This window comes from Dasypus novemcinctus, chromosome 8 (assembly GCF_030445035.2).
Source record: "Dasypus novemcinctus isolate mDasNov1 chromosome 8, mDasNov1.1.hap2, whole genome shotgun sequence".
Taxonomy (NCBI): domain Eukaryota; kingdom Metazoa; phylum Chordata; class Mammalia; order Cingulata; family Dasypodidae; genus Dasypus; species Dasypus novemcinctus.
In genome coordinates this window covers 116,994,025-117,010,851 of record NC_080680.1, presented here as the reverse complement: position 1 = coordinate 117,010,851, position 16,827 = coordinate 116,994,025, and the positions used below count along the sequence as shown (strand labels likewise).

Genomic DNA, 16,827 nt, shown 5'->3' with positions numbered 1-16,827 from the left:
CTTGCTGTGTCAGCACTCCGTGTGGGTGGCGCCATTCTTAGGCAGGCTGCACTTTCTTTCCCGCTGGGGGGCTCTCCTTGCGGGGTGCACTCCTTGTGCATGGGGCTCCTCTACGCGGGGGACACCCCTGCGTGGCACAGCACTCATTGCACGCATCAGCACTGCACATGGGCATGGGCCAACTCCACATGGGTCAAGGAGGCCCAGGGTTTGAACTGCGGACCTCCCATGTGGTAGACGGACGCGCTAACCACTGGGCCAAGTCCGCTTCCCAATACATGGGTTTTTTAATAGAACATTTATAGTAACCATGTATATTACAAAGATTAGAATGTCAGTTTTTTGTTACAATGTAAAGGTAATCTACACTGAAATTTTCATTTATTAAAAAGTAATAGCTGTCTGGGCTATTTTTAAGTGTTTTATTGTTAAAAGTATGTGATTCTTCTCTTTGTCATTTACTGGATTATCAGAAAGACCTCTTGACTAGTAAACTTCTGTTTTCTTATCTAGGATCCATTTTTCTTGACTTTTTTTAATTTTAGGGATCCAGAGAAGAACTGGAATAGAAATTGTGTCAAAGGACTTGTTGCTTCTCTGATTAATGTAAAAGATACTTCCGCAACCACAGCTTTAGAATTAGTGGCTGGAGAACGACTGTACAATGTTGTAGTAGACACTGAGGTAAATTAATTCCCATTAAAGAAAGTTGAAAAGTAACTATTTAGCGTGTAAAATCATGTGCTGTTATAAAAATTTTGTTCTTTTTTTTTGGCTTCTTCATTGATGTTTTAAGTTTCTTCTAAGTTTGCTTGTCTTTATAGAATAAAACTATCCAGTTAATGATTCTTTGATAGCTATATTCCAGAGGAAGTCTCTTGCTTACTCAGGAACCAAGAATACATATTATCAGTCTTAAATTTTTACATATACAATGTAGAAGATACTAAGTTTTCCTTTTCTGGATTCCTAAACTGCATTCTTTCCATGTGAAGTTTTTCTGACTTCTTTAGTAATGTTATGCTTTTCAAATTCATGATGTTTTAGGTCACTGGTAAAAAACTACTAGAAAAGGGAGAATTGAAGCGTCGATACACTATAATTCCACTCAATAAAATTTCAGCCAGATGTATTGCTCCAGAAACTCTGAGAATCGCTCAGAATCTTGTAAGTCTAATTTATTTAATCTGTATCATTAAAATTTTTTTATTAGAGGCCATTAACAAGACCTTTTGGGGACATCCATCATATGCAGACCCACACAATTTTTAAATATGTTGGTAGTCATAAAAAAGAGTAAGATAAAAGAGAAACAACACCAGGATTGGCTCTTGTGAAATTAGGTGGCAATAGAAGAGAAATGTTAGAAGATTTGAATTCCCTTTGACACTTAAAAGTCTAGTATTATAATGTCTTTATACCTCAGGCAAGTTACATGACTATCAGGTGGTACTATATGTTATATTTTTGATTTCTAAATAGTTATTAGAATTGAGTTTATAGATTACTATCCCAATTCTTCAGTTTTTTGCTTTTTGTTTTCCTTTCATGCTAGACATACTTAAACTGCCCACATTGACAACCATCATGGAAAGCATTCATCATTATTCTAGAGATTACCATCTAGCTTGTGGGCGTATTTAGCCAGTGACTGGAATACCCAGTCAGCTGCTGGATTGGAGCTAAAATGGTATGCCTACTAGTGAAAAAACATGTGTTCAGGTTGAGTTCAGTTTCAGGGAATAACATTTGAAAGACTATTGTGGTTGTATACACTGGGTAAAAACATGAAGGAAATCATAATGTGCAGCAGAGACTGCAGTTTATTATTGAGCAGTCATTCTAAATATGTGAGTTGAAAAGCCGGTTTTACAAAACCTAGACATGTACCTGTAATTAACAATTGCCAACAGTAAACCAAAGTATACTTACAACCTAAAAAAGGAAATGTGAATGTAGAATGTCCTTCCTGAAATTGAGAAGCCTTAAATGAAAGTGATTTCAAAATGCAGTTGTATCTGTATGCATGTTGTAAGGAGCAGGAACACGAGTCTAAAGTACTCCAATGATAATGTTTGGGTTGGTACTTTTTTCACCCTGAAAAATTTCCTTTGGGCCTAGATGACTCGGGAAGCTACTTTTCAGCCTTAGGAAAAGTCTCAGTATTAGAAGTAAATTGGAATGTCAAGCAACAGCAAAAGTACATACACTCAGGTCACTTAGCCAGATGTTAAATGGTAGCTTGGTAGCTGCTGTGTCAAAGAATAATGCTGAATATATATTATCTATTGCTACTTGTATTGTAATTTCTGCTGCTGCTGCTGCTGAGCTACATAACTGATGCTTTAGTCCTCTAATAAGATGGGCAAAGGTAGACACTTTAAACAAGGGTTAAGAAGAAGAGGCACTTGGCTCAAAATGAGGACTGAGGGATTCTTTTATTCTTATATTACTCTCTCAATTAGTGGTTGTGTTTTTATTTATGTAACTTAACAAGTGGCTGTCCTAGCATTTAATTTTAATAAAAAAATTATTCACAGTGGAACAACCAAATTACTAATAGTTAAAACATTTCATGTAATTGTATTGAGCCAGGAATTGCTCTACTTTAAGAAAGTAGTGTCACAGTAGTCCACTCTGGATTTGGATTTAGTATTTGTTTCTACTTGGGAGAAACTCATAATGTCAGATACCTTAGCTAAAAATTTTACTTGGCAATAGGTGTTTCAGTGTTTAATCTGTAATATTTTCTTTTTTAAAACTGAGTTTTATTATAACCTTTTTGAAACTCCAAAAAGAATTGTGGTGATAGGTATATAGCACTTAAATTTCTAATGAGGTAGTTCTTACTGATACATACACACACACACACACATATATATATAATAATTTCTGAAAGAAAAGGAAGAACGTGTACTATGGAATGTCTGCTGTTTTCCCCCCTAGGTTGGCCCTAACAATGTTCACGTGGCTCTTTCCCTGGTTGGATACAAACCAGAACTGCAGAAAGCCATGGAATTTGTTTTTGGAACAACATTTGTTTGTGACAATATGGATAATGCCAAAAAAGTTGCTTTTGATAAAAGAATAATGACTAGAACTGTAACTCTAGGAGGTGATGTATTTGATCCTCATGGGACATTAAGTGGAGGTAAGTTTTATTTTGTCCTCCTTACAGTTCTGTGTGTGGTGAAATAGGATGAGAACCTTTTTTCTCCGCCACCGCAACCCCCCCCCACCCCCCTGCTATCTAAGAGGGTTTAGTGGGCTTGAGATGATTTAACCCAGAGTTTTATTCCTAGTCTTTAGTTCGAATCTAAGTCAGGGCCCAGGTTTTGGGATTCGCAGCCTAGTTATCTAAGAGAAATATTATGTTTATAGTACTTAGAGATCAAATGCTTATCTCCAAAATCTTAATATTAATCCAAGGATTGAGTTTAGCTTTTGAATAACTACCATGTGACAGGCACTTAATGTTGACCAATAATAATCTTAGCCCTTAAGTAGCTCATATCTTGTCATCAATCTTATAGCCTCTCTTATTCATTTTAAGTAAATCTATTCCTGTTTATTCTCTTTTACCCTATCAGTGTTCTAGTCATTAGAAAATGAAATCTTTTTACTGAGTCAGTTTTTAGCCTAACTACCCACTTTTCTTTCAGGAAATATTAACTTCTAATTTGTGTACATTCCATGGCTGCCTCTGCTCCTGACAAAAGTAAAATGCAAAATTAAATCTGTCTTGGAGATAATGCCTAAAGAAAGGAATTCCTAGACAATGACCATACTCTTCTTTAATTATTTGCCACATTGAGTTTCCAGATCAGTGTCAAGTGATATAACAACAAACATTTAATAGTATTTACTCTGTATCAGGATGTGGTCTACGTTTATGATGTTCAATACAGGATCCATAAGTCACATGTGAATCTTTAAATTTAATAGAAAACAATCCCTCAGTTGCACTAGCCACATTTCAAGTGCTCAGTCACTATAAATGGATAATGGATAATTGGACATTATAGATAACAGACTATTTCTGTCATTGCAAAAAGTTCAAGTCGATAGCCCTTTCCTAATGCTTTTAAATAATTCACTTAATTCTTAAAATGACTCTGTGAGGTAGGCATGTTATGATCATATCCAAAATACAATTATGGAAGCTAAGTTACAGAGCACTTAAATAACTCAATAGTTAAGTGGCAAAGCCTGGAATTTGAATTTGGTTTCAGAATTAGTGCTCTGAACCAGTGAGCTATACTGCTTCCTGATGTATTAAGTGACTTGTTCTCTTTATAGATCAAGGAAACAGTAGCCAATCAAAATGAATTCTGTGATGAGTTATCAAGTTCTCTAGTATACAATAATAATGCTAGTATTTGGAATTCAAAGATGAGGAGAGTTCAAATATTTTTAGATCTCTAAAACGGAAGAAACTTTATATATTTCATTGATTTGGATGCTCATGAAGTTTCTTTGTGATACATCCCCATAGCCTGCTAAAAGTATTCATAACAGCATTGCTAATTAACCACGGTACTCTCCCACCAAACCTACATGGAGCTTTCTTGCAAACATAGTACCTCAGATATCACTGCAAATGATTAGCATTGTTTGTAAAATTAAAATTTATTCTGCTTAGTCCAGGTTATAATGTAACAAACAGCCTTCAGATGTCAATGGCTTAAGACAAGTTTATTCTGTAATTATGGTACATTAACTGGAGATCAGTGTCACATCTGCTCCATGTCATTCTAATCCTGGATCTCAGTTGAAGGCTGAGTCCCTTGTTTGAACCTGCTTTTCTCAGGGCAAAGGGAAAGCAAATGAGGAGTCATATACTGTCTCTTATATTCAGAAAGGGCACAGTTCATATTTCATTGGCCAGAGCAAGTCACTGGCAAAGCCTGATATCACTGAGGAAGAAGGTGGGTTCAGGAGGGATGAGCTCAGTAGACAGGGGCAGTGAATAGTTTGAATATTCTACCACATCTACTAAGGACTATTTCTTTTTAATTTTGTATTTCCTAAGGTTCAGGTGACAGGATGAACTCTTTAGCTTCATACGCTCACTGTAAAGGGATTCGCTGTTGAATCATTTCGTATAATTCCCTTAGAAAAGTTTTTTAATGTTTGCTATTATGTGATAGCATACTTTAGACCTGTTTCAACTTGCTTCTGTTAGGTGCTCGATCCCAAGCAGCTTCTATTTTAACCAAGTTTCAAGAACTTAAAGATGTTCAAGATGAGCTAAGAATCAAGGAGAATGAGCTACAGGCCCTAGAAGAGGAATTAGTAGGTCTTAAAAATACTGCTGAAAAGTAAGACTTCTTTTGGATTAAATTGTATTATTTTTTGTTGGAGATTTGCATGGTAGAAAAGGAAAGGAATTTACTTTCAAGAAATATAACTTCTAATTTTGTACTTAGTGTCCTTGGCTTTATTTTAAGTATTTGGATGAATTATGAATTGATAACTATCAGTTATTTATGTTCTATCTAATTATAAAAGGCAGTGTATGTTATAAGCAATTAGGGAACTCTGTGCAACAAGAAGGAAAATAATCAGCTAGTTTTCCCTCCCTATACTGAGATAATACTGTTAACATTCTGCTGGGATTAGTTGGAAACACCCTTAAATACTCAGGAGACCTAGGTGAAGGGATGAAAGGAGAGACCAGTCTGGGTACCAGGAAATTCCAACACTTTTTTTTAGGAGGTACTGGGGATTGAACCTAGGACTGCGTACATGGGAAGCAGGCGCTCAACCCCTGAGCTACATCTGTTCTGTTTTTTCGTTTGTTTGTTTCTGGAGGTACTGGGGATTGAATCTGGGACCTTGAAGATGGGAAGCAGGCACTCAACCACTTTTAAGAGGCCTTTTTCTTGATTTTGTGATTGCCCTGTTACTGTAACCCTTTAACTATTTTCTGAAGTTTTGAGAAAAATATATTTGTAGTTCTTGCTGGTTGTTAAAGCCTCTTAGGGGAATGGAGCCTTGAATTGAAGCATTTCGCTCTGCCATCTTGATCAGAGCTGGGCCTCTGTGTTTCCTTACAATGTTTCTGTGTGAGTGTAGATATAGGCATGTATATGTGCTTTCCAGCATTTCTTTTGTTTGTGTATAAAGTAAATGTATCATTTTTGTTTTTAAAAATTGGGATTAAGCTATTTAAACTTTTTCACTCAAAATTATTCAATAAATATTTGTTCAGTACCTCCTATATGCAAAGTACTCTTCTAGAAACGGGGGATACACTAGTGAATCAAATTTCTCCTTTTATCTAGTTTTCCTATGGGTTGGGAAATAGACAATAAAAAAGACCATAAAAAAGGTAAAACATTTGTTTAATGGTTCTAAGAAGGAAATAGTAAAACAGATAAGGAGCTATGAATTGTCCAAGGTAAAGAGATACTGAAGTTTTAATTGGGTGGCTCACTGATATTGCTGAGTAAACACCTGAAAGATGTCAGTGAACTGGCTGTTTGGTTATATACAAACTTAAGAAGTGCATCGTTTGAAAGTTTATTTAAAATTTTTTATACCTGAGTATGTTAGGCTTTTTTTTTTTGGTAAGTCTTTAGCATTTACTCTTTCTACGTTATCAAAACTTAAAACAACACCAATATTTTTGGGATACTAGATATAAAAAGAAGAGATTTTCATAATCAAATTGGCCATTCCAAGATATAAATTGCATCAAAATGCCCACTTTGGAAAATCTTATTCTTGTAAAGCCTACATTTTACCTTCATTAACATAAACTAAGGTAATCATAGAATAAACTTTTTCTGTGAGAGAAGAAAGCAAAATCTTTAAATGATATGTGGAAGCTTGGTTAAAGTGATGAGTTTGTAGTCACATTTGGCTTAGAATTGTTCATTTTGTTAATAGTATTGAACATTTATTCTGCAGAGTTGTCTTGTTGACTAATCATGACATTGAGATCAAGGAAAGGAAATAAATTTTGTATAATGTGAGAGTAGAAGGGTCAGCTAAGCCATTCTTTCATAGATCATCTCGGGAAAATAGCTTATCTCTTTCATCACAGTTTCTATACTCTATGTTTTTAAATGACTGTGAAGAATGTCTTGTTACCATTATTGTGTTTTAATTGCTGTCAAGTGCACTTCAGGCAAGAATACACAAATGAATATATAAGTTGATTGCTTTTTTTCCCCTCAAACTTTATGAATATTCAGTCAAGGTAACTATTGAATTTATGTTAACTTGAAATTTTCTGCCACTGAATTTGTTAAATAACTTCCACACACACAGAAAAAATGACTTTATGCCTCTAGATCTTAGGTAGAATTACAATCTTTGTAAGAAGGTAAATTTGGAAATGATTTAAATTCAATACTGGTACTACTTAAACTGCTTAAACTATCAGTCTTGTTACAAAAGTAGAGAATATTGTTAATTTTTTAACATTGGAGAAATGTGTATTAATATTTTTGGAATCTTGTGTAATTTTTATATAATTAACCTATTATGGGAGGTAGCTGTTGTAGAATTTTCTTTTTGGGTAAGAATCAGCATGAGGGATTATTTTTAAGGAAACCTGTTTATTCAAAGATTAATTTTACTGTTTTTAAAATTAAGGCTATTTCTGTAAATATTTATGGATCCTGGTCATATAATATTGTTTAACTTCAATGAGTGACCAAATTAGACTTGAATTTAATTGATGCCTCAGAAACTTGACTTGAGAGCCATCATAACTATTTTGTAATCAGTGGCATCTTATACTGTATTTATTTTGTGAGTTTTTTTCAGGTAAGAGCCTGTGTTTGAATGCATGTTTTAAATACCAGAAAAATTACAATGATTTATTATGAACTTTTTCTGAAAAGGTATCGCCAGTTAAAGCAGCAGTGGGAGATGAAAACTGAGGAGGCAGATTTGTTACAAACCAAGCTCCAGCAAAGCTCATACCATAAGCAACAAGAAGAATTAGATGCTCTTAAACAAATTATTGGTAAAATCAAAACATTCTGTGCTTAATCTCTGTTTCTACTAACAATAACCTTTACTTACTCTATGTAATTAGAAGATGCTGTGTTATCTCTCATACACATTTGGAGAGTTTCTTCAGGGTATATCTAAATAGGGGATTTCCAGATATTGATTGTGCTCATCTTCATCTTTATTATCTATTGCTAAAGTTCTTTTTGTACCACTATACATTTCTACCAGTGTCATATGGAAATTCTCATTTTTCAGAATCCTATTCAGACTTTAGAGATTCTCCAGTCTGATGATGGTTGCAAAATGAGATATTGCATTAGCATTATTAATTTGCGTTTTCCTTGTTCCTGGTGAAGTTTGCCATCTTTTTTATGTCCATTTACCCTAAGTTACATGTATTACAAATACTTTTTGGCATATGTACTTGTCTTTTAAATTTATTTTTTTAGTATTTTAAATATACAGCAGTTTTTAATATTTAATGTAATTGAAATGATAGCTATTTCTATCCCTAATTTTAAGAAGTTATTGCGTATTTTTAAATTGTATGATAGTTTTTATTTTTGCCTTTCCTTAGAACAGCATCTACATACCTACTTACCAACTAATATTTTTATTTTATAATGGAAAGCAGTGTAGGAAATTGGAAACACATGGCTTCCAGAGCTATATTTGCACCTAAACAGGATAGATCACTTTTGACTGTCAGTTGTCCCTTCTATCTTGAGTTTTCATTTTTTCTTTCACAAATTTGTAGTATTTTTCCTATACTTCATCCTAGACATGTTCTCATAATATTTCTTTCCCTTTAATAACAGTTACTTGAAAAGAACATAGAGTAAGCTTTTTTATGAAATTAATTGTAAGCTTTCTGGCAACCCAAATAAAGGGAAAATACAGGGTTGTACCCTCAGTTCTAAGAAGTGTACAGTTTTAAGATGAAGATGTGTGATGTTAAGTGGCTTTAAAACCATTTTGAAAGTAGATACATTGTAGGTTAAATTTATGTTAATCAAGGTCTTATGAATAGAAATAATTTCTTTTTAGTTTTTTTTTTAAAGATTTATTTTTTATTTATTTCTCTCCCCTTCCCCCTCCATTGTCTGCTCTCTGTGTCCTTTCGCTGTGTATTCTTCTGCGTCCGCTTGCATTACCCAGTGACATTGGGAAGCTGCCTCTCTTTTTTGTTGTCTTCTTGCTGCATCAGCTCGCCTTTATGTGTGGCACCACTCCTGGGTGGGCTGTGCTTTTCTCACACGGGGCAGCTCTCCTTGTAGGGCACACTCCTTTTGCATTGGGCACCCCTACACGGAGACGCCCCTGCATGACACAGCACTCCTTGCACGCCGCAGCATTACCTGGGCCAGCTTACCACACAGGTTGGGAGGCCCTAGGGATCGAACCCTGGACCCTCCATATGGTAGGTGGACGCTCTATCAGTTGAGCCATGTCCGCTTCCCTCTTTTTAGAGCTTTAGGTAATTCCTCTTAGGCAGGATCTATGTTTCAATATACAATTTCTAGAATAAGGTTGAAAAAGTTAATTTTTAAAAAACTCTAATCTCTAACTTTCCAGGCTACTTCTTCTATTAAAAGTTGAATTTATAAATTATTGTCTGCAACTGTTAATAGCGAAAGGAACTCATTTAGCCACATGTGCCTACTTTATTATGCAGAGGAAAGTGAGAAAACCTTAAAAAACACCAAAGAAATTCAGAAAAAAGCAGAAGAAAAATATGAAGTATTAGAGAATAAAATGAAAAATGCAGAAGCTGAAAGAGAGAGAGAACTGAAAGATGCTCAGAAAAACCTGGATTGTGCCAAAACAAAGGCAGATGCCTCTAGCAAGAAAATGAAAGAGAAACAACAGGTAATAATAACCTTTGTGAAACAGAATTAATCTTTTAAAGTCAACACAGAGCTGAAGGTAGTAGATCATATCTGGTTTATTCATACCTTATTCATGAGTATTCATCACTAAATCCAAAAGCAAGGTGCACTTTTTTAGGAAATAAATCAAGCAACTTACAAAATAAATAAATATACTCTTCTATGAAAATCCTGTAATGTGGCATAACATAAGTATAAGCATGGGTTTCATTGGCTTGCTGATTTTAAAGAAAAGAGCGCACTTTATTTTGGTAAATGCTGCCTTCAGGAGTTGACCAAAGTGTATGTCATTCGATAGGGCAAAGTCATATCAGAGATTCAGTGAGTTGATATTTTTATTTAGTATATATTTATGTGAATTGGTGTTATAGGAGATTGGATTAAGACAAAGCATGTTGTATTTACAAAGTACTGCTCTGTTGTATCTTCTGATGTAATTTTTCTATTTCCAATGGCTATGTTCTTTATCCCTGTTCTATATAATTTGATTTAAATCTTCATTTTTTTTTATTTCATGATTTTATCATTAAAGACACTTAACTTTTGCACATTGAATAATTTTTTAAGTTTTGCCTCTACTAACTCATCTATTATGTATAATTTTATATATATTTTTCCTATTGGAATAAAAGGATATAATTTATACAAAGTGAATTGAGCTCATAAAAGCTGTACATACATTAGTCATCGCTTTTTTTAGTATGTTAAAATAAACTCCTCCCCTCTTCTGGAGAAGCAGCTTAACATGTACTTTTGGTAGTCAGGAGATAACTAGGCTGTGAGTCTTATCTGCATGAGAAACTGAGTAATATTGTTGGCATCTATGTATTATTTTTGATTAGTCAATAAATCTGTATAAATAAACACTTTTTTCTAGGAAGTTGAAGCTATCACTCTGGAGCTGGAAGAGCTCAAGAGAGAGCAAGCATCCTATAAACAACAGCTTGAAGCTGTAAGTGAAGCTATCAAATCCTATGAAGGTCAGATTGAAGTAATGGCAGCTGAAGTGGCCAAAAATAAAGTAAGATTTGCTTATCAAAATGGAGAAATTGTAAATGCTGATCTGTTTATGAAATGATGACTTGTAGAAATTTTTTTACCTTAGTGCTCTCAGTTTCTTAACTTTTGTTGTTATGAAAGTATATAGTGATTACTGATTGAGAAATAGTCCTGAAATAGTATTTCTAATTGTTTTAATTTGAGTCTAATTAGGAAACAGAGAATTTGACCCAGTAATTTGAAAAGGGAAAGTTAAATATACACCACTATTAACTGTAATAGGAGTTTGAAATAATGGAGCACTCTAAAGAATACAGAATTGGCAGCTCTAGGGAACAGCCATTATCCTAGGACTAAGGCAGTGCACCCAATAAAAGAACTTACATGCCTGAAAGAGAGCCCTACCCCATCAGCAGGGCCGCTATGGTGACGTTTGCTGGGGTGCCATTGGAAGCCATCCACAGGGAAGGGCCACACAGATGGCACGTGCTAGGAAACAGCTTTCTTGTGTGTCAGTGGAAACTGCCCACGGGGAGGTGCCAGCATTCAGAAATCCTTCAAAACCCCTTACAGGGGTGCCCAGAGACAGTAAAGTTTTCTTCCTACAGTGTCCCTCCAGTGCCCTTTACTGGCAGTGCTTAATACTGGTACAGCTAGTAAGGCAGAAATGTTTCAATATTAAGAGCAGGGCATTGAAATGTGGATTTGGGGCTGAGAGGCAATAGGTTGATAACTGATGCTCTGACATTTGTTGCCATTTATCCTGTTGAAAAGGAGAAATAGGAAAATATGCAGATCTAGGTTACATGTTAGGGATCCAAGTAAGTTTATTAACCTCTGAAGGTAAAGTGGAAATAAAGAATAATGGCTTGATTGTTTCCTCAGAATGACTCCTTCAGTGTGAACTTAATTCATGAAATTTCATTGAGTAAGAATTGAACAAAATGACATCTAAGATTTCTCAAGATTTTCTTAAGCCTTAGTTTCAATAATTATGAAGACATTCTGTTTCCTGCAAATTAATTTTATGGTTTGTCTTTATTAGAGATTGTTCTTATGAATATTATATATTCTCTTGTGCCTTTGCATTTTTGAACTTGAATTGTTTCATATTTTCATTTCTACTTTGCTTCTGCAATAAGCTTTTTATTTTTTTTAAATTTTTTGTCATTTTGTGATAGTTTTTATAAGTATATATCATTGATTTTCTTGTTACCTAAATGTATATATCTTTAATGGGGGGTTCCTTGCATTTATTTCATTGTAGTAAAGAGTGCTTTGTCTTGCTTATGTCATCTAGTTCTACATTTTCTATTTGTGTGTTGTTGTTTTTTTCCCTTAAGATGATTTCTTTTATCTTTCTAGGATGCAGTACTTTGGAAAGTACTTTTTTTTCTTTTTTTCTTTTTTTATGCTTTCACATTGGCTTTTTGTCTTTATTTTTTTTAATATTACATTAAAAAAATATGAGGTCCCCATATATACCCCCCATTGCCCTCACCCCACTCCTCCCCCCATAACAACAACCTCCTCCATTATCATGAGACATTCATTGCATTTGGTGAATACATCTCTGAGCACCACTGCACCTCATGGTCAGTGGTCCACAAGGTCCACAGGAAAGTGCTTCTTGATTCTTTTCTTGGGGACATTCAACTTTGTTTTTAATACAGTATCATATTGATAGCAGAATCACAATTTTTAACTACCTTTTTTTTTTTAGGGGCTGGGAATTGAACCCAGGACCTTGTATGTGGGAAACCAGAGCTCAAGCACTGAGCCACATTGACTCCCCTGAGTTGTTGTTTGTTTGTTTATTTGTTGTTATTTGTTTGTTTTTTAGGGGCCACTGGTAACCAAACTCAGGACCTCCCATGTGGGAAGCAGGTGCTCAACTGCTTGATCCCTATCCACTCCCATTTATATTAATAACTATCATTTTTTAAAGATGACATTCAAGTGCATCTCAAATTTATTTTGTTGATTACGTTTCCTTCAGTTTCTGTTCAGTTTCTTTTTGCCTCTAAAGTGAATTTTAATTTTGCTTTTTAAAAAGTGTTTTTAGTTTCCTCATAATTTTTTTTAAAATCTCAATTCTGTTTCCTCCATATATTTTACTATGCTCCATGAACATCCTGTTGTGGAATTTTAAAAATCCTGTTTCTAAAGAGGAATATGAAAATAAAATAAGCCACTCTTTCCTTGATCTAAGTAAATATAAAATCAAAACATACATTTTCCTATTAGTGTATAATTTCTACTATTGGAAAACTACAAAATGGATCAATTAGAATTTAAAGGTTGTTTTTTCAGGCCCTACATCCTTAATTGTTTCACTTTGTTGAGAGAAGTAGATAAGGACACACTAAGGGAACTAAGAAGAGAAACTGCCCACTAAATAATTAGGTTGAGGCATTCAAGAGTAAAACTTTTTTATAGCTCAATCATAGATGACATGTTGCCTATGTTATCTTTTGTAAAAAGATTGACAGTCACATCTAAAATATAATCTTTAATCTCTAGCCATGAGAGAATCTTCATCATAAACATGTTTTCATCTGCTGTAGTGTAAGTTAATGAAACATGAGTCTGTTATTTTTTCCTTTGGTTAATGTCACTTATTATTTTTCACATCCCTTTGTGTTCTTAAAGGTTGAAAAAGGATCAAATGTATTTGAGTAAAATTATTTTTTAGATAAATTCCATGATTTATCTTCTTTCTGCAAAAGACCTCTAAAAGACATAAATTAAACATTTTGAATTAAAACACTTTTGGCATATTTGAAACCTAAACATAATGTGAAGTATTTTTTATTGCTTGAAGTTTTCTTGTTTTCTAATGAGCCTGCCAAAAATATTCCTAAAATTTTACTGGTGCTTCTAATCACTTATAGAGACCTAGGCTTCCTCACAGTCTTTAAAGGTGGTTCTATTTCTTCATTTTTCCCTAACCTGAATATAAGTTGAGCTAGGTTGATTTTTTTTTTTTTTTTTCTTTTCTTTTTAGAGATTTGCATAGGTTCTTGACCCTGTCCTTACCAGAATGACTTTAAGATCTAGGATAAAGCAAAGGAGTTTTGGGGAAGATGGTGGTAGTCTAAATCCCAGCTATAATTATCATTTTGGAGGGTACATAGTCTCAGTCTTGGGAGGCAAGGTGGTAGTAAAAGTCACAACAGGAATATTTTGTGTCACAAATATATTCCTTTTAAAAAAGGTTCTCTTCTGCTTCTATTTCTCTGTTTTGGCCCCTGTGCTCGAACCAAGCCTTGCAACCTCCCATTGTTGGCACTGGTACAATTCAAATGCTTTATATCAACAGACATAAAAGAAAGCAAAACCCAACCTAACCTTACCTCTATCTCTGGTCCTTGCCCTTCCTAGCTTAATGTCATTGGATCTGACAGAATACTTGCTTGTTAACTACCTGGAAATGCCCAAGTCAATTTCCAGGATGCTCCCATCACCTGCCCCCCTCTCTCCAGTTGGTCCTATATACTGTATCCAGCAAAAATTCTGTTGTTTCCAGTATGGACTCTGCACCCCATTCCTTTTTTTAGTGGTAACATAAATTTTCTCCTATTTTTTATTTCCTTAGTCATTTTAATGAGGGTATAAAGTATAGAGGGTTAGGTAACCATCTGCTTATAATCACATTGCCATCTTGCCCGGAAGTCTGCCAGGGTATCTTTTAGTAGACTAAAAACATCTACATGTTGGAAGCGGATTTGGCCCAACAGATAGGGCATCCACCTACCACATGGGAGATCCAAGGTTCAGACCCAGGGCCTCCTGACCCGTGTGGTGAACTGGCCCCTGTGCAGTGCCGATGCGTACAAGGAGTACAGTGCCACTCAGGGGTGTCCCCCACGTAGGGGAGCCCCATGTGCAAGGAGTGCACTCCATAAGGAGAGCCGCCCTGCGTGAAAAAAGTGCAGCCTGCCCAGGCACCACATACATGGAGAGGTGATGCAGCAAGATGATGCAACAAAAAGAGACACAGATTCTGGGTGCTGCTGACAAGAATACAGGCGGACACAGAAGAAGACACAGTGAATGGACACAGAGCAGACAACTGGGAGAGGGGAGAAGGGGAGAGAAATAAAAATTAAAAATAAATCTTAAAAAAAAAAAAATCTACGTGTTTACCCTACTTTACATTGTCTTCTGGTAATTTATTTCAGGAGTCAGTAAATAAAGCTCAAGAAGAGGTGACCAAGCAAAAAGAAGTAATAACAGCCCAGGACAGCGTAATTAAAGCAAAATATGCAGAAGTGGCAAAACATAAGGAGCACAACAATGACTCTCAGCTTAAAATTAAGGAATTAGACCACAATATCAGCAAACATAAACGGGAAGCTGAGGATGCTGCTGCAAAGGCACGTTTGCATTGTTCATTTTCACTTTTAATATTAAGAGTCTTTTTTTTTTTTTTTTTTTTTAGTTCTCAAAATATCCCAGCAAACTATTGTTCGACAAAGAACTTGGTAAAAATTGCAGAACTACTGCCTAATATAATTTGGAGTGTAGAAATGGCTTCTGCTGTCTTATCTGTTTCTTAGCAGTGCATCTTTTCAGAAAATTTGGCACAAATGTTTTAAATTATGTTTCAGGTAATTGTTCCCATCTTTAATATGTATGTAACAAATCCTTAATGGTCTCTTAGAGAAATGACTTTTTTATCGCCAAATATTCATAGAATGAATACATTCATAAAATTGCTAGTATGTTAATAGCAACATAGGCTTTTTACCTTAAATTAAATAAAATATATATATATATATATATATATATATATATATATATATATATGCGCGCACAGGCAACTTCAGGGGGAAAAAAAGGACTTTTGGCTCCTGAATGTATAGTTTCATCTGAAATCTGATGTTTGCCAAGTAATCTTTTTGAGGTTATCTCACTGTCTTTGGGTCATTCTTAAAAAATGTCTTCTTTCCTGTATTATAGTGCCTTATCTTAAACATTTTACAAAGAACACATGCTTTAGCAAAAATCCATTGTTGAGAGGTGACACCTATGTGGTCTTGATAATTCGTCTACCATGTTTTCTTATTGGTATGTGCCACTTTGGTACATTATTTAATGCCCAGGATCATTAATTAGCATCCTAAAAATATAAGATTAAACAAACAAAAAACATTATCAAGAATGTCACCTTCTGAAAGTGGGTTTTCCCCCAAGTATTTGATTTAAATTAGTAAATATTTAACAATCTAGCCTTTAAATGTAAGCTTTTAAGCAGTCCTAGATCCTGCTATTATGTTTTTAGGTATCCAAAATGTTGAAAGATTATGATTGGATCAATGCAGAGAAACACCTCTTTGGCCAACTCAATAGTGCCTATGATTTCAAAACTAACAACCCAAAAGAAGCTGGTCAGAGACTTCAGAAGTTGCAAGAAATGAAGGAGAAACTGGGAAGGAATGTCAATATGAGAGCCATGAATGTACTGACAGAAGCCGAAGAGCGGGTAAGTCAACTTTCTGGAAAAGAGCAGGGCTGTTAAGAGTGGCATCTTTAGAACATGAGTGACATGTACGTAACTCATGAGACAACTAATAGAGTCAAAATTTTCCTTGATGTCCTTGGCACCTGCTTTTCTTTCTGTTTTTGTTTTTGTTTTTTCACTATCAATTGTTTGAATATTCTGTTGTACCTTGAATGATTTTTCCACTGGTTTTGCCCTTTTCCATGAACGTATTCTATTCTTGTCTTAGCCTTACTATAAATAAAAACAAGGGTACTTTTTGACTTGTTAACTCCTCACATTTCTGCTGTTTTCCTTCACTTGGACCTAAAAGGCCTTGAGAAATACTGGTTATACTCCTGTTTGCCTCTTAACCACTCTATAACTCCTGTCTCTCTTTTGACTCTAGTATATATTGGAACTATATATATAAAATGTCTAAAAGTGTTATATGAGTAACTATTGCTTTATTAATCTATAAAA

General features: G+C 34.7%; 1 protein-coding gene across 1 annotated transcript in view; it reads left to right on the top strand.

Moving 5' to 3' along the window:
- The window catches only part of SMC2 (structural maintenance of chromosomes 2), a 59,262-nt gene that overhangs the window by 22,862 nt on the left and 19,573 nt on the right, over nucleotides 1-16,827 (top strand). Inside the window, exons 13-21 of the mRNA XM_004471642.4 lie at nucleotides 546-684; nucleotides 1,048-1,167; nucleotides 2,947-3,151; nucleotides 5,186-5,321; nucleotides 7,857-7,981; nucleotides 9,647-9,840; nucleotides 10,738-10,881; nucleotides 15,044-15,238; nucleotides 16,147-16,347. Of these exons, the coding sequence (XP_004471699.3) occupies nucleotides 546-684; nucleotides 1,048-1,167; nucleotides 2,947-3,151; nucleotides 5,186-5,321; nucleotides 7,857-7,981; nucleotides 9,647-9,840; nucleotides 10,738-10,881; nucleotides 15,044-15,238; nucleotides 16,147-16,347 (1,459 nt within the window). The remainder of the gene's footprint in view (nucleotides 1-545; nucleotides 685-1,047; nucleotides 1,168-2,946; nucleotides 3,152-5,185; nucleotides 5,322-7,856; nucleotides 7,982-9,646; nucleotides 9,841-10,737; nucleotides 10,882-15,043; nucleotides 15,239-16,146; nucleotides 16,348-16,827) is intronic.